Source organism: Erythrolamprus reginae, chromosome 11 (assembly GCF_031021105.1).
Source record: "Erythrolamprus reginae isolate rEryReg1 chromosome 11, rEryReg1.hap1, whole genome shotgun sequence".
NCBI classification, from domain to species: Eukaryota; Metazoa; Chordata; class Lepidosauria; order Squamata; family Dipsadidae; genus Erythrolamprus; species Erythrolamprus reginae.
Genome location: NC_091960.1, coordinates 19,964,217 through 19,990,339, shown reverse-complemented (window position 1 = coordinate 19,990,339; position 26,123 = coordinate 19,964,217). Strand labels below are relative to the sequence as shown.

General features: G+C 45.5%; 1 protein-coding gene across 1 annotated transcript in view; it reads left to right on the top strand.

Moving 5' to 3' along the window:
• LOC139174263 (potassium voltage-gated channel subfamily KQT member 4-like) overlaps positions 1–26,123 on the top strand; it is a 389,569-nt gene that overhangs the window by 251,015 nt on the left and 112,431 nt on the right. Inside the window, exons 4-6 of the mRNA XM_070764531.1 lie at positions 18,013–18,188; positions 21,197–21,322; positions 22,791–22,901. Coding sequence (XP_070620632.1) covers positions 18,013–18,188; positions 21,197–21,322; positions 22,791–22,901 — 413 coding nt within the window. The remainder of the gene's footprint in view (positions 1–18,012; positions 18,189–21,196; positions 21,323–22,790; positions 22,902–26,123) is intronic.

The following is a 26,123-nucleotide window of genomic DNA, read 5'->3' as shown; positions in this document are numbered from 1 at the left end:
TACAGGAAGAGGTACAGTACAGTACAGTAATGGGAAGGGGAAATGGTAATTAAGGGGATGGGAAATGGTAATTTATGGGTTAAAAGTGTTGTGACTGAGTGACATAGAAGAATGAATGAATGAGTGAATGAATGAATATTGTACCTGTATGTAAATTTCCCCCCCCTGCCTGTGTGTGTGTGTGTTTGTGTGAACTCCTGAACCATTTTCAAACACAGGTGAGGGCTGGGTTTTTTTATTCTGTCATTATTTAAGTGCTTTTACCATACTGTATGCTTTCAATCAAGAGTCACTTCTCTCTCTCTTTCTCTCTCTTTCCTGTCATTCTCTGCTTCAATCATTTTCTCATTTCTCTTTTTTCCTCCCCTTTTTTCTATCATTTTTCTCTCTCTCTACCTTCCACTCTCCCCCCTTTTGCTCTCTCTCTCTCTTTCTCCCTCTCTCTCTCCCTCTCTCCTTTCCATCTCGCTCTATCTGTTGCTCTCTGTGAGAACGCCTGTCCCGCCTCCTGCAGCCCCCTCGCTGACAGCTGGGACGAAAGCGCTCTCAGCCAAGGGACTACGAGAGGGGTGGGGCGGGCATTCTCAAAGCACTCAGAGTGGCTAGCGGCCAAATGAGGAGGCCGAGAAGCCATAGCCGCCAGCGCTGCTGCAGGAGGACTCGTGCCCCAAGAAAGCCAGTGGGAGGGGCGAATCGGGCGGGCGGGGTGTAGTGGCAAGAAGGCCGGAAGCGCTGGGTGGGTGGCCGACATTAAAAACAATCTTTGCCAGCCTCCGCACTTTCGTCGCTCCCCGCCTCCAACTTCAAGCCCTTGCGCGGCCTTGGAAAAGGGTGCGCGGGGGTAGTTTTGGCTGTCCATAGCAAAAAATGGCGTTTTTACTTCCGCACCGCTACTTCGCGGAAATTCGACTTTCGCCGGAGGTCTTGGAACGCAACCCCCGCGAAAATCGAGGGAACACTGTATTCAGTTACAAGCTGGATATGACAAACAATTGAAAACAAAAGGTATTAATTCTCAAAAAACAAAATTGAATGAAATTATCTTTGGTCCAGATAAAAATTTGATTAATTTTTTTAAAATTATCTTCTAACAATTGAATTAGATTTTGAAAAAGTTAAAGATGCAATGATTAAGTGGATGAGGAATAAAGATCATACAATCATATACCGGTGCTGCTGGGGAGAGGCAGATATGGCGGGAACCACAGAGCGAGCCGTTCCAGGGGAAGGAAAGATCGCTGCTTAATAACGATTCCTTGTTCTGGCTCTGTGAGTTCAACCCAGATTACTGGTGATGAGTGTAATTCTGGCCCTGGGCTCAGGTTGCTGCTACTCAATGCCAGGTCGGTGGTAAATAAAGCTGTCCTCATCCGGGATTTAATCCTGGATGAGGAGGTCGACCTGGCATGTGTAACTGAAACCTGGCTGGGCCCGGAGGGAGGAGTTCCTCTTTCTGAAATTTGCCTAGCCGGGTTTCAGATATGGCATCAGCCTCGACTCCAGGGAAGGGGGGGAGGAGTGGCTATTATAGCCAGGGAGAGCCTTTGCCTGTGTAGACTCATTGCTCCAGAGATTGTGGGTTGCGAGTCCCTCCTGGTGAAGTTGGACTTAGGGGGTTCAGGTGGGCTTGTTTCTCACGTACCTGCCTCCCAGCTGCGTGGCACAAACCCTGCCTGTGCTACTCGAGGAGGTAGCCAGGCTGGCGGTGGGATTCCTCAGACTTATTGTCTTGGGGGACCTCAACCTGCCGTCACTCGGCGAAACCTCTGGATTGGCACAGGAGTTCATGGCCGCCATGGCAGCCATGGACCTGACCCAAGTAGTACAGGGTCCGACTCACGAGGGGGGGCACGCACCCTACATGGTATTCCTCTCTGAGCAACTGAGTAATGGTCTGAGACTAAGGGGCTTAGAAGTGTTGCCTTTGTCATGGTCAGACCATTTTCTACTGCGGCTTGACTTCCTGGCTCCAATCCGCCCCCACAGGGAGGCAGAACCGATTAAGTTATTCCGCCCCAGGCGCCTGATGGTTCCAGAAGGCTTTCAGAAGGCACTTGGGGTTCTTCCAGATACACTCGTCCACAGTTCGGCAGAGTCTCTGGCTGAGGCCTGGAACAAGGCTGCAGCGGAGGCCCTTGACCGAATTGCGCCACTGCGACCTCTCCGCGGCACTAGACCCCATAGAGCTCCATGGTTCAACCAGGAGCTCCGGGAGTTGAAACGCCAGAAGAGATGTCTAGAGAAGCGATGGAGGAAGAGTAAGTCCAAATCCAATCGAACACTTGTAAGAGCTCATATTAAGACTTACAAAGTGGCGCTCAAGGCGGCAAGATCATGCCGCCTTGATTGCATCAGTGGAATCCCACCTGGCCGCTCTGTTTAGGGTAACCCGCTCCCTTCTTAACCAGGGGGGAGTTGGGGAGCCCTTGCAGAGTAGTGCCGAGGATTTTAACATGTTTTTCGCTGATTAAATCGCTCGGATCCGAGCAGATCTCGACTCCAATTGTAAAACAGAGTCGACTGACAATGAGTCAGTCGAGGTGACTGGGGCTAAACGTCTTTGTCCATCTGTCTGGGGGGAGTTTGACTTGGTGACACCTGATGAAGTGAACAAGGCCATTGGAGCTGTGAGTTCCGCCACCTGTCTACTGGATCCATGTCCCTCTTGGTTGGTTTCAGCAGGTCGAGCTGGTTCCAGGAGATTGTCAACGCCTCCTTGGGGAGGGGGTCCTTTCCGGCTTCTTATAAGGAGGCACTTGTGCGCCCCCTCCTCAAGAAGCCTTCCCTGGACCCAGCCATGCTTAATAACTACCGTCCAGTCTCCAACCTTCCCTTTATGGGGAAGGTTGTTGAGAAGGTGGTGGCGCTCCAACTCCAGTGGTCTTTGGAAGAAGCTGATTATCTAGGTCCTCAACAGTCTGGATTCAGGCCCGGCTACAGCATGGAAACTGCTTTGGTCTCACACAGTGTGTCTTCTCCGGGCCCCGTCAACTAAACAATGTCGCTTGGCGGGACCCAGGGGAAGAGCCTTCTCTGTGGCGGCCCCGGCCCTCTGGAACCAACTCCCCCCAGAGATTAGAATTGCCCCCATCCTCCTTGCCTTTTGTAAGCTGCTTAAAATCCACCTGTGCCGCCAGGCATGGGGGAATTGAGATACTCTTTCCCCCTAGGCCTTTACAATTTTATGCATGGTATATCTGTATGTATGTTTGGTTTTTATAATAATGGGTTTTTAACTGTTTTTAGTATTGGATTATTATTATATGCTGTTTTATTACTGTTGTTAGCCACCCCGAGTCTGCGGAGAGGGGCAGCATACAAATCCAATAAATAAATGACAATGTCAACAGCATTTAAAGAAAATATCTACAAGATGTTATATAGATGGCATACATCACCAGAGAGATTAGCAAAAATGTTTAAGAATAGTTCGATGAAATATTGGAAATGTGGTTGTGTACCTGGTTCATTTTATCACATGTGATGGACTTGTACGGAAGTACAAAGATTTTGAAAAGAAATTCAGCACTGGATTGAGAAGATACTGAAAAGGACTATTGAATTAAAACCAGAGACATTCTTGTTGGGAATTTTACCAGAAAATTTCAATAGAGAAGAAAATTACTTAGTTGTGCATATAGTAACGGCGGTTAGAATTGTTTACACACAAAATTGGAAATTAAGTAGGATACCAACAGAAAGAAAAATAATGAGGAAGATTAAGGAAGAGATTAAAACTTAATAATATCCCTGCTGTTCTGTTCGAAAAGACTATACAAAAGACTTGTACTGTTCCCGGGTCCATTTGACCCGGACTAAAAATGGTTTATTTTAGGTACTTAAATTTGGTCTTTTTGAAAACGTTTTTTGCTGGGATACTAATTTGAACATTTCTGAACACAATGAAAGGAAAATTGAAATGAAAAAAATTAATGCTTATATTTTTATTTTGCTTATAAAAGCCCCCCCATTTTTGTGAATTGTTTTTCAATTTATAGATAGTTTAGCCTGCAATTTTACTAAATTTGGTGTGGGATTACTGGTTTGAACATTTCTGAACATAATGATATGAAAATTGAACTGAAAAATTGATGCTTATTTGTTTATTTTGCTCATAAAAGGGCCGCCTCCCCTAGTTTTTTCAAGTACTTCACTTTATATTTTTTTAGGCTCCTAATTCCAAATATTTTCAATAACTTTGGCATTGATATACTAAAATGAACATTCCTGATCACAACCAAATGAAAATTGAACTGAAAAAAATTGATGCTTATTTGCTTATTTTGCTCTGAAAAGCCCCCCCCCCCCCCAGCCTGTGTGCAATCTTTTCACTTTATATATAAATTATGTGTCAGGCCCAAAGTTAAATTGTGAATTCAAAGGCTGGCCTGACACAGTTTGGTAGTAAGAAAAAAAAATACAGGAGAGTGAGAGATTATGCCACATAGCACACATTCCTTTACACAGAATCCAAGTAACACAGGAAGGAATTAGAAATCCCTGCATCAGATTTGTCCACATGATTGCACTTGTGGGTGTGGGGATGGGAGATGAGCTTTTGACCTGGATGTAATCTTAAGGGACCTTAAGTTGGAATGAAGCATGCTGAATCCAAATTGGCTTTGTTAATAAATTGACTCTACGCTAAAGAAATAAGACGTGGAAGTTAATTTATTCTCTCAGATGCTTTTTTTGGTTCGCTTGACATTATGCTTGTGAATTGAAAATTACATACTTGTTTTTAGTAAAATGGATTTCTTTCATAAAATTAATTGTCTGACTATCATGTACTAGCAAGAAGAGGAAGAAGTACATCCAATCATCCCATGTATTTCCCCCCTCCTGAAAGTAAGGAGAAAGCTGCACCTGTCCTCACCCGAGACCAGACCAGGAGACAGGTTCCACTAGGGAAGGGGGAATGAGAAAACAAATTGAAGTCAGCGCTGCCCACTGACCCATGGTTCAATAACCATAAGGAAATCCTAACACTGAGGGAAGGGTTGGTTTGGAAGGGAACCAAGCTGTATGTGCCTGCCAGCCTGCAACTAGATATTCTCCAATGGAGTCATGACTCCAGACTAGGGGGCCACTTCGGGTTCCTGAAAACATTGCATCTGGCGTGGAGACAGTTCTGGTGGCCCAGAATGAGAGGGGAAGTTGAAGATTATGTGAAATGTTGTGCTACCTGTGCCACCAGAAAGCATCGGCCCAGAAAACCCTCCGGATTGCTGCAGCAAGTAGCCAACCCTACTATGCACTGGGAAGAAATAGCGATGGATTTCATAGTGGAGCTTCCCGAGAGCAAGGGAAACACTGTTATTTGGACTGTCATCGATTTGTTCTCCAAACAAGCCCATTTCATTGCATGTTCGGGGCTACCCAAAGCCAGACACTTGGCTAAATTATTCTTAAAACACATTTACAGATTGCATGGATTGCACAGAATCATATCAGATCGGGGAATCCAATTCACAGCCAGATTCTTCAGAGAATTTGTCTGCACCATTGGTTCCACCCAAGGATTCAGTTCTGCATTTCACCCTTCCACAAATGTAGTAGTAGAAAGAGCTAACGCCCTAGTGGAACAGTACCTTAGATGTTATGTGAGTTACCAGCCGAACAATTGGGCTGAATTGCTGTCTTTTGCCGAAGTAGCGTACAATAATTCTATACACACCAGCACGGGATTAACCCCTTTCCAGGTTACCAGTGGTCAAGATTTTGTTCCCATGCCGGAACTACCTACACAACCTCCCTTGTCTATCACATTGGTGGAGTGGATGGAGAAGCTGAAGAGAGGATGGGAGAATACCAAGAAGGCGCTGACGGAGGCAGCGCGAGCCTACAAGAAACAAGCAGATAAGCACCGATCTCCCCAACCCCCTTTTCGAGTTGGAGATAAAGTTTTCCTGTCTAACAAATATATTTGGTTGAGGCTGCCTAGCAAAAAGCTAGGTCCAAAATTCCTGGGCCCTTTCCCAATAGTGAAAGTAATCAACCCGGTCATGGTGCAGCTTGCGCTGCCTAGAATCCTAGGGAGGATCCACCCTGTATTTCACTGCAGCCTGCTTAAGCCGGTGATCGGGTCCAACATAAGGCCACACGCACAGCCGCCCCCTTCCCCTGTAGTGATTCAGGGGGAAACCTACTATGAAGTGAAAAAATTTTTGGATTCCCGCATTTTCCGGGGAAATTTGCAGTACCTAATTCATTGGAAGGGGTATCCTCTGTCAGAGGCTACCTGGGTAAAGAGTCAGGATGTCAGTGCTGATAGTTCCATGAGAATTATCCGAACAAGCCAAAGGGTCCTGGAGGGGGAAGGTAGGATGGTTTGGAATGGTACTAACCCCTATACTTATTCATTGTTCAAGGAGACAGGTTTTGCAGGAAGGGAGGCCGCCTGTCAGGCCCAAAGTCATTATGTGAAGTCCAAGTTGGGCCTGACACAGCTTGGGAGTGAAAGAGAGAGAGAGATGCCACCACACATTCTTTTCTCCAGATGCCACAGTAACAAACACAGGAAGGAATCAGGAATCCTGCATAGGATTGGTCCTCATGACTGCACTTGTGAGTGTGGGGATGTGAGATGGGGTTTTGACCCAAATGTAATCTAAGGGACTCAGAGTTGGAATGATTCCAGTCGAATCCAGACATGGCCGTTAATAAATCCTACCCGGTAAGAAGCACAGGCGTGGAATTGTTTTATTTCTCGGAATGCCGTTTTGGTTCACTAACAAATATCACCAGATATTGCCTAATTAATCCAATTACCAACCTAATTACTTATTGCTTTATATAAAAAATTAAAAATGAAAAGGATAGAATCAAAATAAAATTAAATCTATAAAAAAATTAAATTAAGTCTCTAAAAAAATTAAGAAATAAAAAAGGTAAGACAGAGAATAGAAAATTACACCAAATAGATAAGATAAATATAGGTGTAAAGACGCAGCAGAATAAAAAAGAAAGCTAGAAAAAGAAAAGAAAAAGAAAAGCGCAAAACAAAAAAAGAAAGAAGAGGAGGAAAGAGCAAAGAAGAACTTTCCTCTTCTTCTCATTGACTTCTCCACCTCTTTATAGCATTTTCCAAAATTTGTAAAGTTTTAAAATTGCTTTATAAAAAAGAACATACCCAACAGAATCCTCCAACCCGAACAAAGAAAAGAAAAGAAATAAATTTCCTTGATAGCCCACTGGGGTCAACTTTTATATATAAAGCTGCATACCCAGTGGAATCATCATGCCCTAATCTAAGTTGTTGGTCCCAGTGAATAAAAAAGAAAATTCCCCTTCCCTGATCATGATCCAACTTATAACCTTTCAAAAATTAATAAAATGCTCTTCCAAATTTGTGATCCAGATTGTCTAAAATTTAAATATCTAAGGTAATTTCTCCATCATTGTTCATAAAAAAATTTTAAAGGGAAGAAAGAAAGCCCTCCAATATCCAACTAATTGGACAACTATTTATAAATATAGCACTGCATGTCCAGCTAAATATTTTATGCCCTACTCTAACTTTATCGCTGCAAGCCCAGCAGAATTCTCATGCCCTATTCTATTTAAATTGATCCAATAGGTAATAGGAAAAGCTTCCCCTTCTTCGATCCATATTTTGGATAGTTTTAAGACAATAAAGTAAATAACATATTTTCATTAGAAGATAGCTTAAACCAAAAATCAGTTCATTTCTTATCTAAGTAAATTCATTTCATTATTTCAATATTAATTCCACTTTCAATACTTATTTCTTACATTCTTGCCATCAAATCCATATATTTCCATATATACATGTGATTCTGATAAATCCTAAGTTCTAGATTTAATTTTAAATTTTCCCAAATATTAATTTTTTCTCCATGAAACATTTTCAAATTTTGCAAACTTTTAAAGTTGCTTTTTCCTTAGAAAATAGCTTATTCCAAGAATCAGTTCATTTCTTATCTAGATAAATTCATTCCATTCTTAATTCATTTTTAATACTTATTTCATACACGTTATATCTTATATCTTATAAAAATTTTAAAGAATCAATTAGCTGTTCCTAAAGTTTAAGACATTTTCTTATATTCTTGCCATCGCTTAGCATACTTCTCTTCTCCATACAGATCATGTATTTCCATATAAACATGTGTTTCTTTTATATCCTAAGTTATAGATTTAAATTTAAATTTTCCCAAATAGTATTTATTTTAAGAAAAATATCTAATAAAAAATTTATAAAAAGAAAAAAAATACAAAGATTCTGTCAAAGCCTCATTATAACCAGTATCATATAAAACATAAAAAGCTTTTAACTTATTAAATAATTCCCCTTTCCTCAAATCAGATATTCTCCAAAACAAAATACATTCCCTTTAAGGAAAAGCAAAAATACACCATAATCCAAATAAACATCAAATCTGATCTGATCCAAACTCCATCTTTAACAGCTTTTAAAGCTCTTCAAAAGAAGAACGTCGATTAGGCACTTTTGCTAATCCATGCTCTCGCTGTATTCATGAGCAGCCGCTGTGATCTATTTCTGGCTTCTCTAGTCATGATCGTAACCTATTTTCGAACAGATCCAATTAGCTTCTTTAGCACTCCAAACTCATTAGCACACATCTTAAAGTTTCTTCACCATGCCAATGCTTGTTTTTTATTCCCTTTCCAGATGTTACCGGTCTTCTTCAATTGCCTGCGTTGCATTGTCTCCCATGGCTGGTGCCAGCACAGACAAGTCGGTTCGGCTGGCGGGGGTTTGCCAACCACCTACCAGGCCCCCAATAATGTCACCTATTTCATCTCCCCTTCAGGGAGGATCGGGTCTGGTTCATCAGAACTGAGACCCCTGGACAGTGGGGATTCAGAGCTACCTTCTAGAGACCGAGGTCAGCTCCATGTTGCCGCGGCCATTGGCCCCACCCCTCTCCCATCAATTGTTTCAGTTCAATTTTCATATCATTATGTTCAGAAATGTTCAAACTAGTAATTCAATGCAAAATGTTTTAATAATACAGTGGTACCTTAAGATACGAACTTAATTGGTGGCGGGGGGAGGTTCGTAAGACGAAAGGTTCGTAAGACAAAACATTGTTTCCCATAGGAAACAATGTAAAGTCAATTAATCCGTGCAACAACAAAAAAAACCCGCAAAAAAACGCTGCCGCCCGGCTGTCACCATTTAAAACAGCCGTGCGGCAGGAGATAGGCTTTGAGTTTTTGGCTGGGGGGGGAGAAGTAGGACCTTCCTAACTCCCCCCCCCCAGCCACAAGGAGCGGCGAAGCGGTGAAGTGACGTGGAGGAATGAAGTGACGTCCCACTCATCGCCCGTGTCTGGCAGAAGCTTCTGCCCGAGTGCTCTTGGCCAGCGGGATTCAAAGTGCTGGGGTGGGAGGTGTCCCGACAGCTCCCCCCCCACCCCAGCACTTTGAATCCCGCCGGCCAAGAGCACTCGGGCAGAAGCTTCTGCCAGACACGGGCAATGAGCGGGACGAGCGGCGCGGAAGCCGCTTGCAGCAGCTGCCACAGCCACCGGCTTCCGTGCCGCTCGTCCCGCTCATTGCCCGTGTCTGGCAGAAGCTGCCACCCGAGAGCTCTTGCCCAGCGGGAGGCGAAGCACTGGGGTGGGGGTGGGCTGTCGGGACACCCCCCCACCCCAGCACTTTGAATCCCGCCAGTCAAGAGCACTCGGGCAGAAGCTTCCCCCTCATCGCCCGTGTCTGGCAGAAGCTACTGCCCGAGTGCTCTTGGCCGGAGGGATTCAAAGTGCTGGGGTGGGAGGTGTCCCGACAGCCCCACCCCACCCCAGTGCTTCACCTCCCGCTGGGCAAGAGCGCTCGGGTGGCAGCTTCTGCCAGACACGGGCAATGAGCGGGACGAGCCGCGCGGAAGCCTCTTGCAGCAGCTGCCACAGCCATCGGCTTCCACGCCGCTCGTCCGGCTTATTGCCTGTGTCTGGCAGAAGCTGCCACCCGAGCGCTCTTGCCCAGCGGGAGGCGAAGCACTGGGGTGGGGTGGGGGGCTGTCGGGACACCCCCACCCCAGCACTTTGAATCCCGCCGGCCAAGAGCACTCGGGCAGAAGCTTCCCCCTCATCGCCTGTGTCTGGCAGAAGCTTCTGCCCGAATGCTCTTGGCCGGCGGGATTCAAAGTGCTGGGGTGGGAGGTGTCCCGACAGAAATGGGCTCCGAAGCGGCACAAAGTTATCCTGTCTCTCCACCTCCTCCCCCTGCGGCCGCCTTCCCAAAGGAGCTTTCTGGCTGCCCAGGGGGCGGGGTTAGCTTTGTGCCGGGGGAGCGGGGGCTGCCACCCGAGCGCTCTTGCCCAGCGGGAGGCGAAGCACTGGGGTGGGGGGTAGGGCTGTCGGGACAGCCCCCCACCCCAGCACTTTGAATCCCGCCGGCCAAGAGCACTCGGGCAGAAGCTTCCCCCTCATCGCCCGTGTCTGGCAGAAGCTTCTGCCCGAGTGCTCTTGGCCGGCGGGATTCAAAGTGCTGGGGTGGGAGGTGTCCCAACAGAAGCGGGCTCCGAAGCGGCGCAAAGTTATCCTGTCTCTCCACCTCCTCCCCCAGCGGCCGCCTTCCCAAAGGAGCCTTCTGGCTGCCCAGGGGGCGGAGTTAGCTTTGTGCCGGGGGAGCGGGGGCTGCCACCCGAGCGCTCTTGCCCAGCGGGAGGGGAAGCACTGGGGTGGGGGGTAGGGCTGTCGGGACACCCCCCCACCCCAGCACTTTGAATCCCGCCGGCCAAGAGCACTCGGGCAGAAGCTTCCCCCTCATCGCCCATGTCTGGCAGAAGCTTCTGCCCGAGTGCTCTTGGCTGGCGGGATTCAAAGTGCTGGGGTGGGGGGTGTCCCGACAGCCCACCCCCACCCCAGTGCTTCGCCTCCCGCTGGGCAAGAGCGCTCGGGTGGCAGCTTCTGCCAGACACGGGCAATGAGCGGGACGAGCCGCGCAGAAGCCGGTGGCCGTGGCACCTCCTCCCCCTGCGGCCGCCTTCCCAAAGGAGCCTTCTGGCTGCCCAGGGGGTGGGGTTAGCTTTGTGCCGGGGGAGCGGGGGCTGCTACCCGAGCGCTCTTGCCCAGCGGGAGGCGAAGCACTGGGGTGGGGGTGGGGCTGTCGGGACACCTCCCACCCCAGCACTTTGAATCCCGCCGGCCAAGAGCACTCGGGCAGAAGCTTCTGCCAGACATGGGCGATGAGGGGGAAGCTTCTGCCCGAGTGCTCTTGGCCGGCGGGATTCAAAGTGCTGGGGTGGGAGGTGTCCCGACAGCCCCACCCCCACCCCAAAGATCTTCCCGTCTGCAGAGGCTGGCTGAGCCGGAAGATCGCAGCGCGCGTTGCCTGCGCTGGCGAGGGAAGCCAAGCCGGGAGCGATCTTCCGGCTCAGCCAGCCTCAGCGGATCAAGCCCGGCCCGGCAGCTGCCTTCCGTCTCTGAGCCTCGCCGGCCGGGAAGATCACAGCGCGCGTTGCCTGCAGCGGCGAGGGAAGCCAAGCCGGGAGCGGCGGCGACGCTGCTCCGGTTGCCTGGTCCTCTCCTGCCTCCCATGCTGATATTCCCCGCTGCGTCGGGCGCCGCTAGCCCCGAGTCAGACGCACCCTCCCCGCAGCGCCCAGCCGCTGCCTGCCCCGTCCTAGCCGGAGCCTGAGCTGGGTCCGCTCGGTCGCGCCTCCTCGCCCGCCGCCCGCCCAGGATGCAGATCTGCTGCCTCTCCCCGCGCCCGCCGCCGGCCCGATCCTGCGCCTCCTGCTTCCCCCCCAGCCAAAAATACAAATGCGGTCGCCCGCGGAGCAATGAGAAGCTGAAGCCGCTGGTGGTTTCAGACTCCCGCTGCTCCACGCTGCTCCGCCCTGCCTGTCATGCGGCGGCAGACCCTCTTTGTGTTTTTCGCTGAGGGTGGGCGCAGGAGGACCTTCCTGACTCCCTCCCCCAGCGCCGGACCTCCAGCCAAAAACCCAAAGCGGCCTCCGAACCTGCCGCCGCCGCCGCCCGGCTGTTACCTTTTAAACAGCCTCCCGAAGTCGAACGCCAAACCCGAACTTCCGGGTTCGCCGTCGGGAGGCTGCTGGGAAGCCCCCCAGCTGTTTTAAAAGGTGACAGCCGGGCTGCGGGGCTTCCCAGTAGCCTCCGGAATGCCGAACCCGGAAGTTCAGGTTTGGCGTTCGTAAGACGAAAAAAGTTCGTAAGAAGAGGCAAAAATTTCCTCAACCCCGGGTTCGTATCTCGGGTTGTTCGTAAGACGAGGGGTTCGTATCATGAGGTATTACTGTATTTTGATTTTGGAGCATGAAATATATATAAATTGAAAAAATTGCACACAGCGGAGGGGGGGACATTTTTGAGCAAAATAAGCAAATAAGCATCTATTTTGTCAGTTCAATTTTCATATCATTATGTTCAGAAAAGTTGAAATTAGTATCCCAGTGAAAAAAGTTTTAAAACAGTTGGAACTGGCAGGCTAAATTTTTTTTAAAGTGGAAATGATTGCACAGAGCCAGGCGGGTGGAGGTCTTATTTCTGAGCAAAAAACCTCAATAAGCATCATTTTTTTCAGTTCATTTCTATTTTTCTTATGATCAGGGATGTTCAAACTAGTAATCCCACACCAAATTTAGTAAAATTGTATGCAGTTTGCAGGCTAAACTATCTATAAATTGAAAGAAAATTCACAAAAATGGGGTGGCAGGCTTTTATGAGCAAAATAAAAAATTAAGCATTAATTATTTCATTTCAATTTTCCTTTCATTGTGTGCAGAAATGTTCAAACTAGTTTCCCAGTGAAAAAGGTTTTCAAAAAGACTAAATTTATGTACCTAAAATAAACCATTTTTGGTCCGGGTCATATTGACCCGGGAACAGTACAAGTGTGAGTTTTTTTGCCCAGCAAAAACTAAGCCCCCACCTCCCAAAAAAATTCTCATAGAAAGAACCCCTAAAATGATGCAAAGTCATGAAATTTCAAGTTTCAGATATGCATGGAATTTTTTTTACACGGTCTCAAACTTTGTTTCGGGTCACAGAGACCCAAACAGAACACCATTAAAGATAAAGAAGACTCAGAATATTATAGAATCTTGGGGAAATTTTATGAATGGATGGAAGTTAAAAAGTATATGAATATTTTTTTTTCAAAAAAGGTAACAGATTGAAAAATAGCGGATAGATACCCAGATGAAAAAAAGAAAAGAAATGGTGGCAGCACTAGTTGCTAATGGAACATAAATCTAAGATAGTTCATGTTTTATATTATTTTATATGGGGAAACTATTTTCATTAGGGAATCAACTAAATGTTGGAGTGAGGTTTTTCCCCCCTTTTCCTTTTGTCTTTCCCTTTCTCTGTAAATAACAATGAATATGGGATTTATAGAATGTTAAATATTGAGGATATATGGGGGGGGGGTTGTTTGTCTTTTTTTGTTTCTGTTTTCAAAGTTTACTACTAGTACTTATAATGTTGGAGAGATGGAATTATGGAAAGGGAAGGGGAAGGTAGAAAGTAAAGAAACTCCTTAAAGCACATTAATGATATGGAAATTTGGCATATGTATCTGATTGGATATTGGTATTGTCTTTTGTTATTTACATACCAAATATACTCGAGTATAAGTCGATATGTTCAGCACAAAAAAATGCTGAAAAATCCAACCTCGACTTATACTAGAGTCACTGACTTTCACTGACCTGAAAACTGTCCCAAAGCACCAGAAAGGCAGGGAGGAAAGAAACCTCATGGCTGGCAACATGAGGTTTTTTTTTCTTTCTGCTCTTGCTACCCCTCAGCTGCCTGATTGGCAGCAGGCTGTACCAATCACAGCTCCTCCTCTACAGGAAGCACTGGGGGAAGGGGCGGGAGGGTTGAAGAGACTTTCAGAAAGAAGGAACCATGGCTTTCTCTTCTGATCAAGCCAGCAACAATATTTTACAAGTAAATAAAATGTACAAGTAAAATGTAAGTTACCCATTTAAAATTGATTAACAGGATAGGTTATTTTGTAAGAAAATGTTGCTTAAAGTGGGGATAACTCTGTGTAATTAAACCTTTTCTTCCAACTATACTTATCATACCCAAGAGGATTGTTAATGCTGACTTGTTTAAAACAATACAAAGGTTAGGATAATATAATAGTATGAATTTTGTCATTAATCATTTGTTCTACATAATTAATATGAATAGATTTACCTTTTTTAAACAGTATGGTTACTCCTTATGCAAGATAAATATCATGTAGAAGAAAGATTTTACAATTAATGATTGAGTAACCCCCAATTGTTATTTACTGATCTATTGAGATAGTAGTAATGATTTTAACTTATGAAATATGTTTTAAATGGAAAATCTGAATATTTATCATATGGAAGTTTGATTTAAGCAATTGTTTTGAAAGAATACAGTGATCCCCCGCTCGTTGCGAGGGTTCCGTTCCAGGACCCCCCGCAACGAGCGGGTTTTCGCGAAGTAGCGCTGCGGAAGTAAAAACACCATCTGCGCATGTGCAGATGATGTTTTTAACTTCCGCAGCGCTAGCGAGGAGCCGAAGATTGGGGGCGGCACGGCTGTTTTAAAACGCGGGGTGCGAAATGACTTGGAGGAATGTGAAGCTGAAACCAGCCGATTTGGACTTCCCATTCCTCCAAGTCACTTCGCCGCTCGTGTCCTGGCTAAACCGGGCAGCAGGAGACAGGCTTTGAGTTTTGGCTGCGGGGCGAGGGAGTTAGGAAAGTCCTACTTCTCCCCCCGCAGCCAAAACTCAAAGCCTGTCTCCTGCTGCCCGGTTTAGCCAGGACACGAGCGGCGAAATGACTTGGAGGAATGTGAAGCTGAAACCGGCCGGTTTCAGCTTCACATTCCTCCAAGTCATTTCGCCGCTCGTGTCCTGGCTAAACCGGGCAGCAGGAGACAGGCGGTGGGCTGGGAGCCGCAGGCGAAAGGAGCTCGGGCATTGTTCTCCGGACCCCGCCCGCAGCCTGGAGAGGGAAAGGGCCGCCGCGGGGCTGAGCGGGCGGGGTCCGGAGAACAATGCCTGGCGCCGCGCTCCGATGCCCGAGCTCCTTTCACCTGCGGCTCCCAGCCCACCGCCTCGCTGGTTGGCTTCTCCTCCTGCTCAGCCTCGCCTCGGGCTTTGTGCGCGGCTTGTCCCGACAGCCCCCCACCCCAGCACTTTGAATCCAGCAGCTTCTGCTGGATATGGGCGGTGGGTGGGACGAGCGGCGCGGAAGCCAGGGGCTGTGGCAGCTCGCCCCCCCATCGCCCGTATCCAGCAGAAGCGGCGGGATTCAAAGTGCTGGGGTGGGGGGTGTCCCGACAGCCCCCCACCCCAGCACTTTGAATCCAGCAGCTTCTGCTGGATACGGGCGGTGGGTGGGACGAGCGGCGCGGAAGCCAGGGGCTGTGGCAGCTCGCCCCGCCCATCGCCCGTATCCAGCAGAAGCGGCGGGATTCAAAGGGATTCAAGGCTAACTTCTGCGCTTGGCTTGAGGACTCAGCTGGGAAGCGGCACGGGTGTTTTAAAAGGTCTCTGCCGGCATGGGGGGCTTCCTACCACCACCACCCCGAACCCCCAACCCGGGTTTGGGGGGGTGCTAAGAAGCCCCCCATGCCGGCGGAGACCTTTTAAAACACCCGTGCCGCTTCCCAACTGAGTCCCGAAGCCAAACGAACCCGGGTGGCCGGGCGAGCAGCGAGCAAATGGCGGGTGGCCGGGCGAAGGGCGGGCGAACGGAGGGCGAGCGGGTGCTGGGGGGGGCTTCTCGCCCTCCCGCCAGCAAGAGGGGAAAGACCCAGGGAAGCCGCCCAGCAGCTGATCTGCCCGGCGGGGAACACCATCTACGCATGTGTGGCCATAGGAAGAAAAGGGCGCACATGCGCAGATGGTGTTTTTACTTCCGGGTTGAAAAATCGCGATGTAGCCCGTTCACAATGGTCGGGGACGCAATAACCGGGGGATCACTGTATATGAAATCCCAATTATTAATAAAATTATAATGATATTGTAATGAAGATTAAGATAACAGGTTTTAAGATTAAGATAACATTCCTAAAGATTTTTGGAATTTAAAAATAAAGATTTTGGAAGGGGAAGAAGAAAGATGCAAGAAATAAAAAACATTTTGGAAGGAAAAAAGTTACATAATATAATAATAACAACAGGGTTGGAAGGGACCTTGGAGGTCTTCTAGTCTAACCCCTTGCCTAGGCAGGAAACCCTACACTACTTCAGACAAATGGGTATCCAACATCTTCTTAAAAACTTCAAGTGTTGGAGCATTCACAACTTTTGGTGGCAGGCTGTTCCACAGATTCATTGTTCCAACTGTCAGGAATTTTCTCCTTAGTTCTAAATTGCTTCTCTCCTTGTTTAGTTTCCACCCATTGCTTCTTGTTCTGCCCTCAGGTGCTTTGGAGAATAGGTTGACTCTTTCTTCTTTGTGGCAAACTCTGAGATATTGGAAGAATGCTATCATGTCTCCCCTGGTCCTTTTTTCATTAAATTAGATATACCTAGTTCCTGCAACCGTTCTTCATATGTTTTTTTTATTCTCCTACAAAAACAATTTTAAGAAGCTACAATAGAAGAATATTCCATTTTTATAAGTTACCAGTAGCCACTGTATTTTCCACCCTGAACTTATATTTGAGTCAATAAGTTTTCCCAGTTTTTGTGACAAAAGTAGGTGCCTCGGCTTATAATTGGGTCAACTTATACTCGAGTATATATGGTATGTTTTATTTTAAGGTGGAGAAAAATAATAAAAAAATTATGCCCAATTTATATTTTAAGATTCTCTAGGCATTTCAGAACTACCCAAATGGCACAGAAGAGCAACCACAAATTGTGGAGAACACAGTGATGGGATCCTGCCTGTTTAACAACTGGTTCGATGATCATGTGCTTTGTGCATGCATGTGCTTGACACGCATGCACCTGATGCACACTTTGCACTCATGCACAGTTTTACAAAAACTTAACTTCAGCGTTACTGCTGGGGAGAAACACAGCAGCAGTATGGCAATCCACTCTCCCATGTGAATTGGCTGAGAAGATATACAGTATGTCAGAGAAGTGAGTATACCCCTCACATTTTGTAAATACTTACGTACTGTATATCTTCATGTAACAACACTGAAGAAATGACTTGCCTACAATGTAAAGTTAAGGATATACAGCTTGTATAACAGTGTAAATGTGCTGTCCCCTCAAAATAATGCAACACACAATCATTAATATCTATACTGATGGCAACAAAAGTGAATACACCCCTAAGTGATAATGGGGCAAATTGAAATGGAAGGTGGAGGCGCGCAAGGTCTCTTAATGTCCACCAGCTTTGTGACATCGTTATGGAGGAGTGGAAGAGGACTCCAGTGGCAACCTGTGAAGGTCTGGTGAACTCTATGCCCAAGAGGGTTAAGGCAGTATTGGAAAATAAGGGTGGCCACACAAAATGTTGACACTTTGGTCCCCATTTGGACATTATCACTTAGGGGTGTACTCACTTTTGTTGCCATCAGTTTAGACATTAATGACTGTGAGTTGCATTATTTTGAGGGGATAGCACATTTACACTGTTATACAAGCTGTATCTTCGCTACTTTACATTGTAGCCAAGTGTCATTTCATCACTGTTGTAATATTAAAAGTTATATTTACACAATGTAGGTCATTAAAGCACAGGGGTGGGCAAATAGGCCCACCTGAACTTTGGAGTGAACCGGTTCACTCCCAGCTGATCATTGGTGCATTTGGTTCACCGGAACCAGTCGGAATTGGTAAAATCCCACCTCTGGGAGAACACCATATTTTTCATCAGCTTTTATAATTTAGAGGCACTATCTCTATAGAGGGCAAGTTCCACAGAGGACGTGTAAGGGTGTGCTTGATCAAATGGTGACTTTTAGCTCTTCTTTAAAGGTTGAGTTCTTTGCTTTGCACCCAAGGAACTGATGTCTGGGCAATACACTCATCAAGCTAATGCTTAAATCACAGACCTAAGTTGCCCTCTCTTTCCTTTCTCTTCCTGTGCTTCAGATTTCATCGTCTTTATTGCTTCTCTGGCCGTCATTGCAGCGGGCACCCAGGGGAACATCTTTGCTACCTCGGCCCTACGCAGCATGCGTTTCCTGCAGATCTTACGCATGGTGCGCATGGACCGCCGCGGTGGTACTTGGAAGCTTCTTGGCTCAGTGGTCTATGCCCATAGCAAGGTGAGTCCCTGGAGGCATACCAACCCAAGCAAGTAACAGGAATCTGCTCTCTATGATGGAAATAAAGAACTTGCTTCTTGTTCTATGTCCATTTTGGGAGAGGGAATTGAAATAACCGAACACAATGGGACGTTCAGGGATCGTCCCCAAATCTGCTTCATCCCAGAAGAAGTTATTGTATAAAAGCAGAGAAGACTGGAGAAGCAATAGCTTTCCAGAGATTCCAAAGATACTGTTGGTCACACTGGCCCAGATCTGCTGGAAAATATAGTTCCATGGAGCTCTAGAGCAGGGGTCTTCAACCTTGGCAACTTTAAGACTTGTGGATTTCCACTGTCAGAGTTGAAGTCCACAAGTATTAAAGTTGCCAAGGTTGAAGACCCCTGTTCCGGAAAGCCACCAGTGCAAAGCAGAGCAATTCCTATTGAGATCAGGAAGCAGCAAAATATCACAGACTTTCTTTCTTCCATCTGGAATTTTCATGCTCATATTTAGGCCAACCTATTATGCTCTTTTCCAGAATGCTTTTATTTATTTATTTTTTAAAAAATTGTCATCACCATCCTCATTTGACAGGATACTTTCCATACACCCATTTTTTGTTCATTTGACACTCAGTGTTTCCCAGTTAGCAAGCACTTCCAATCCATATTAGGCTATCAGAAAGAAAGAAAAAGTTTCACTAGTTGGTTTTAAAAGTTATTGTTGCATATAATCCATGGATCTCAATCTTGTGCATGGGACTGTCTGTCTTTTGAACTACTGTGTCCCTTTTTGGGCTCCATTCTCATTGATATTCTCCAGTTATGTTGGCAGATGAAGGGAATGATGAGGTATGAGGGTTGGAGTTCGCAAAGTAGAAGCTAGGACTACATGGTATGTTTGTGTGTATGTTTGCTTTTAATAATGGGGTTTTTAATGTTTTTAAATTATTAGATTTGTTTTTACATTGTCTTTATTATTGCTGTGAGCCGCCCCAAGTCTACGGAGAGGGGCGGCATACAAATCTAAATAATAATAATAATAATAATAATAATAATAATAATAATAATAATACACAGAGAACAATTTTGGAAATACAGGCCAATTGCCACCAGTCAGACAGCAGGAATAAAATAGAACAAAAAAAAATCCATTCTGAAAGAGCAGGAGAAAAAAGATTTCAGCCTCTGCATGCATACAGACTTAGATTCTTCCTGGTTGTAGAAGCTGATCTTTGTCGGAACTACATTGCTGGTCTCTGCAATGCTGTATCTTATTTACTCCACGTGCTGGTTTTGCAGGAAAGCATCCAGTTCCTGAGAGGAAATGATTGAGATTTCCTGGAGGTAGCACTAACGAGGTCCATGCCTTTTTCTAAGAAAGCTAGCTATCATATTGACTCTCTTTCATTGTATTCTGCATCCGTATCCGCCCACCCTCCATGCTCATGCTGTGTAGCTCTAGGTGTGTGGTGGAAAACATCCAGTGGTTCCCTGGGATCCACAAAAGATGGATATGCAGTTATTGCATCACCTTTGAGAAAGCTCAACTGGAAAACCTGTACTGAACAGGGATTGTGCAAGTATTGTGCAGATTCTCCTATCCGGAGTGGGTTTCTCCTGGTTTGGACCAGTTCACCTGAACCAGTAGAAACACACTGGTGACATCAGATTATGTCACCAAACCGGATCAGTCAGTGGCAGTCTATGGGTGCTGCCATATCTTTTTTTGACAATTTTTTGGAATTTCTTTTTCTTCTGTGCATATGCAGAAGCTGAGTTTCCAGCACTGCGCATGAATTGCCATTTTGTTTTGGAGGGGGCTTTTGGGGGGGTGTTGCACTGCGCATGTGCGGTGCAAGAGGAAGTGAACTGGCAGCGAGGTAAATTGGAACCCACTCCTGAGTTTATCCATAAATGTGACAGTCTCAATCAATTGGAATTGATTAGAAAGGGACAGATGAAAGTATAGTAACATTAGAGCTCCCTAGAGAAAGCCTGCAATTCTAAAGTGCCCAGGGAATCACCAGGTGTGTATGTTTTTGTGTGTGTCTGTACTAATACAAGAATGTTCAATGATTCGGCACATGGTCCTTTTAAAAAAAAAAAATACAGTGACCTTTCTTGGCATTTTTATTTAGCCTTGTATCATCAGTCATGTATTAGTATGAAGTTTGAAAGGAGACAGGATCAATTAGATGGCATTCATGTCCAATTCCCAACTTTGCCTAGCTATCCAATAACCTTGTCACTTCTACTGGCATCTTATCTACCTGCAAATACATGAACGAATCAGGTGCCCTTCCTCAGTGTAGGAAAATAGAGATGAAATGCAGTTTATTAGCTCCTTTGTCTCTTACCTTTCAGGTATGCAGACTGAACCTTTGGCATTTCCTTAGTTTTTCCAATAGGCCAGGGTGGTGACATGGAGAAATTGGTGAACTGGACTAGAAAAAATCAAGTCCATTCACAGCTTGGTACAGGTAGTCCCCGACTTATAACCACAAGGGAGCCCCGGATTTCTTTTGTTAAAGTGAGATATTTATGAAGTGGATTTTGCCCCATTTTATGACTTTTCCTGCTACGGTTGTTAAGTGGATTGCTGTAGTTGATAAGTTAATAACCTTGTTGTTAATTAACTTTGCTTATCTGAAGGTCAACAAAGGGGATCCCATGGCCTTGGGACATGGCCACCGTCATAAGTATGAACCAATTGCCGAGCATTTAAATTTTGATCACATGACCATGGGGGTACCAAGGGCATAACTATGAAAAACAGTCATAAGTCACTTTTCCCAGTGCTGTTGTAACTTTGAATGGTCAGTAAATGAACTGTTGTAAGTCGAGGACTACCTGTAGATCAAAGTTGCCTTATAAGAGTGCTGCTGTGTGGAGGACCTGGGAAGAAGGAGAACTGTACATTTTGTTTTGAGTTAGTGATGATGGTGAGGATTCTTCGGCAGGTTTCTTTTCCTCTCTCTTGATTTCTGTTGCTGAAATCTACTTTTCTCTGGTGGATTCTGGCAGGAACTGATCACAGCATGGTACATTGGCTTCCTTGTCCTTATCTTTTCCTCTTTTCTGGTTTACCTGGTGGAAAAAGATGCCAATGATGATTTTCTCACTTATGCAGACTCCCTGTGGTGGGGTACGGTAAGTGTGCCTTCCCTATTTATTTTTTTTTTAAGTCCTCTTTTCTGGCTAAACAAGAGGAAAAACTGAAAACATAAGAACAAATTGACAAGGGAATGAATAGTAGAAAACCACCAAAACCATCAGGATCGGCACAGGATTGATTTTGGGCCATTCCAGGGGCAGATTCCCATTACCGTAGCTACCGGTATGCTGCCCGCACAGCTTCTGTTCTCCTGCATGCACACGCACATGTACCAGCATGTCTTTGCTTCTGCGCATGCGCAGGAAGCAAAATCTTGTAAGGGAATGAACGTGCACAAGACATTTCAGCTGCCCTGAGTTCTTGGAGAGGGGTGGCATACAAATAAATAAATACTATTAATTTTTTTTGCTTCTGTGTGCAGAAGCAAAAAAGTCACCAAAATCTTGCACACCCACATGTCCCCTCATCTGATTTTGCTTCCTGCACATGTGCAGAAGCAAAAACACACTGGGATGCGTATGCACGCAGGAGAATAGAAGCTGTGCATGCAGCGCAACATTAGCTACTGATGCACTGTCCTTAATCATACCAGCAGCAACCTGCTACTGGGCCATTCAGACATCCCATATGAACTGGATATCTCCGTCCCTATTTGGGACCTCTGGAACTCCTGGAGATGCCTCCAATGCTGAATTGATGTCCCAGTACATCAGGAGAAGATCAAGTTTGGGATGGCTGATCTTCAAGATATGGAAATGTGATAGACAGCTAGACTGCGAAACAAACTCTGTAAATTGAAAGGCTGCAACCCAACCAGCAACTAGTCCTGTAATTCCTTAACAGGAAGAGATATATCTCCTTTGTGAGACATTTTTCTTTTCTTTTTAAGCCATGTGCCATGCAGGTACATTTTTAATACAGATAAATAAATTGGGACAGGAATCAGGAGCAGTGGATTTTGCTGTCAGTCCAGAGGGATGGAATATGTTAGGAAAGAAATTGTCAATAATATTTATTTGGACGCTGGCCAGCAACAATTTAAAAAAGCAAAACCATACAAACATTAGCATACTAACAATTAGCAGAATGAATCACAAATTATAACGTTTATTCACTTCTCCATTACTATGGTGTAAAGTTATTACTTGGGTGATAAGTAAATATAAAACATTCATAATTATAAATTATAAAATAAAAACTATATATCCTTGTAAGTTATTAGCTAAGATGTACTGGATCCAAAGTAATATTTAAAACAAAGATAGATATGTCTTTAAGCAATTATATCTTGCTTTAATTACAGCAACACAAAATTTAGCTACTACACCTGCTGTAATGAAGCCCTAAGGCAGAGGTCTTCAAACTTGGCAACTTTAAGACTTGTGGACTTCAACTCCCAGAATTCTCTGGGAGTTGAAGTCCACAAGTCTTAGTTGCCAACTTTGGAGATCCTTGCCATAAGGAAAAGGTTCCTATAAAATGTGTCCGCTTCTCTAATTTCAGATCACACTCACTACAATCGGCTATGGGGACAAGGTTCCAAAAACATGGATGGGCCGGGTGCTGACAGCCTGCTTCGCCTTGCTGGGAATCTCCTTCTTTGCCCTTCCTGCAGTGAGTCCCCATGAGAAAGAAGAACATCCGACTCCCTAGGGAGACTTGGAACTTAGATTTAAAATAATTTTATTGACACTTAGAATGTACACTAATGGACATACATTAAAATGAAATGTCATTGCATGCAGCTCTCAAAGGGTTACCACTTTCTATATATACTACATAAATATGACAAAACAAATAAATACAAAATTATGCATACACCCACATATATTTTTCACAAACAATAGTTTAGTTCGGATGTCTACATGTACATGGCGAAAAAAGCGAATCTTATGAGTTTACCAGAGGGATGGCATAGTGAACAAAGCTGTTACAAAATCTGGAAGTCCTTCTAGAAATTTTTTGAACCCTCCTACCAGAGGGGGGTAACAGAAAAAGACCCTAAAATGCATGGGTGGGTTCTCTAACAATGCTTTGAAGTCTAAATAGATGGCACTTATAAGCAGTATCCTGTTAAGGAAGCAAGTATCCTATAATCTTCTCCACTGTCCTTACCACTCTCTGTATGGATTTTCTATCTGAAGCACTGCTGCCAGCAACCCAAACTATGATACAGCTTGTTAAAATGCTCTTAGTTGTGCTTCTGTAAAAAGTGACCATTCTTTTTTACTCACTGCTCTTTTAGCCAGAGATTCTATCACCCCATCGGTCTCAGTTATAATCAATTCATAGTTTTTTGGGGATAAAAATAAGATGTGATCTGAATCACACAACCCCACGCTGCTTAGAGCAGTGTTTCCCAACCTTTTTTGAGCTGCGGCACATTATTCATATTTTCAAAATCCTGGGGAACATTGAACGGGGGGGGGGGGGCTAAAGAAAAGTTTGGACAAAAATAAATTCTCTCTTCCTCCCTTTCGCTCTATTTCTCCCTCTTTCTCTCTCTTCCTTCCTTCAGCGCCAGCATGTACGGCATCCAGCAACACATCCAACCACCACCATCGGTGCCTCCACCCTGGAGCTCCCTCTCGCTGCCGCCATCTCCCGGCGACTGCCTGGGGCCGCTGCAGCCGGCACCCTCCCACTCCCACTGCAAGTGCCCTCCCGCCAGGCCCCAAAGGACACTGGTGGTCACCCCCGCCAGGGAAGCTCCAGCTGGGTGGGGCGCTGCTGGTGCCTCCGCCCTGGAGCTCTTGCCACCGCCATCCCCCGGCTACTATCTGGTGCTGCTGCTGATGGTGCCCTCCCACCAGGCCCCAAAGGACACTTGCTGCCGATGTCAGGGAAGCTCCAACTGGGCGGGACGCTGCCGGTGCCTCCAACCTGGAGCTCCCACTCGCAGCTGCCCCCCCAGCTACTACCCGATGCCGCTGTTTCCGGCACTCTCCTGCTGGGCCCCAAAGAAGGAAGGCAGGAAAAAGGAGGCGTGAAGAATGAAACTCTCCTTTTTTCCCGCCTTCCTTCTTTGGGGCCCAGCAGGAGAGCACCGGCAACAGTGGCATCGGGCAGTAGCTGGGGGGCAGCTGCGAGTGGGACCTCCAGGTCGGAGGCATCAGCAGCGCCCCGCCCAGCTGGAGCTTCGCGGCACACTTGACCATGTCTCGCGGCACACTGGTTGGGAAATGCTGGCTTAGAGAATAGGAGAAAGGCTCTTTGAATTTGATTCCTGTTGACTACATGAATGTGTGTATTTGAGCCTGCTGTTCTGTTCACATTTACTATACACTTGTACTGTTCCCGGGTCCTTTTGGACCTGGACTAAAAAAAAAAGTTGATTTTGACTACCGTAAGTGTTTTTTTAAATACCTATTGCATTAATAAACTATATGTGAACATGTTTGATTATAAACAAATGAAAAATGAAATTAAAAATTATTATTATTTTTTTTTCCAGAAAAAAGGTAAATTATTCCTGTGTACTGTTTCGGGTCTATTTGACCTGAAGAGTTTTACAAGTCTGAAACTTGTGATTACTTCACTTTTACAGGTCTGAAACTTTGATTGATTTACTTTTCCTCATTTGAGGGGTTCTTACTATGAGTGTGGTTCTTTTGGGGGCGGTTGGGGGGGTTGGTTTACCTGATGCTACTTGCTGATTGTTACACTTGTACTTTTCAGGTCAATATTGACTTTTACAGGTCTGAAACTTGTGATTGATTTACTTTTCCTCATTTGAGGGGTTCTTACTATGAGGGTAGGTTTCTTTGGGGGGGTATTTGGGGATTTTGGGGGAGATTTACCTGTTGCTACATGCTGATTCAATATTGACTTGAACAGTACAAGTATAACAATCATCACAACAACTAAACCCAAAAAGCCCCTAAACACCCCCCCACACACACAAAAACCCACACTTATAGTAAGAATCCCTCAAATCAGGAAAAGTAAATCAATCACAGGTTTCAGACCTGTAAAAGTCAATATTGACCTGAACAGTACAAGTGTAAGAATCAGCACGTAGCATCAGGTAACCCCCCCCAACCCCCCCCCCCCTCAAACACCTCACCAGAAAACCCACACTCATAGTAAGAACCCCTCAAATGAGGAAAAGTAAATCAATCATAAGTATCAGACCTGTAAAACTCTTTGGGGCAAATAGACCCAAAACAGTACAAATTAATTTTTAATTTCATTTTCATTTGTTTATGATCAAGCATGTTCACATATAGTTTACTAATGCAATAGGTATTAAAAAAACAATACTTACAGTAGCTAAAATGAACATTTTTTTAGTCCAGGTCCAAAAAGACCTGGGAACAGTACAAGTGTATAGTTATTGCGCACAGCAAAAACTAAACAACAACAACAACAAACCCCCCCAAAAACACTCATAGAAAGAACCCTTCAAATGAAACAAAGTCATTTCATTTTTTTTCATTTTATTGGATTTGTATGCCGCCCCTCTCCGTAGACTCGGGGCGGCTAACAACACTGATAAAAACAACATGCGACAATCCAATACTAAAGAAGCTAAAAACCCTTATTTTAAAACCAATCATACATACAAATGTGCCATACATAAATTGTGGAAGCCTAGGGGGAAAGAATATCTTAATCCCATGCCTGACGACAAACGTGGGTTTTAAGAAGCTTGCGAAAGGCAAGAAGGGTGGGGGCTATTCTAATCTCTGGGGGGAGTTAGTTCCAGAGGGCCGGGGCCGCCACAGAGAAGGCTCTTCCCCTGGGTCCCGCCAAACGACATTGTTTAGTTGACGGGACCCGGAGAAGGCCAACTCTGTGGGACCTAATTGGTCACTGGGATTCGTGCGGCAGAAG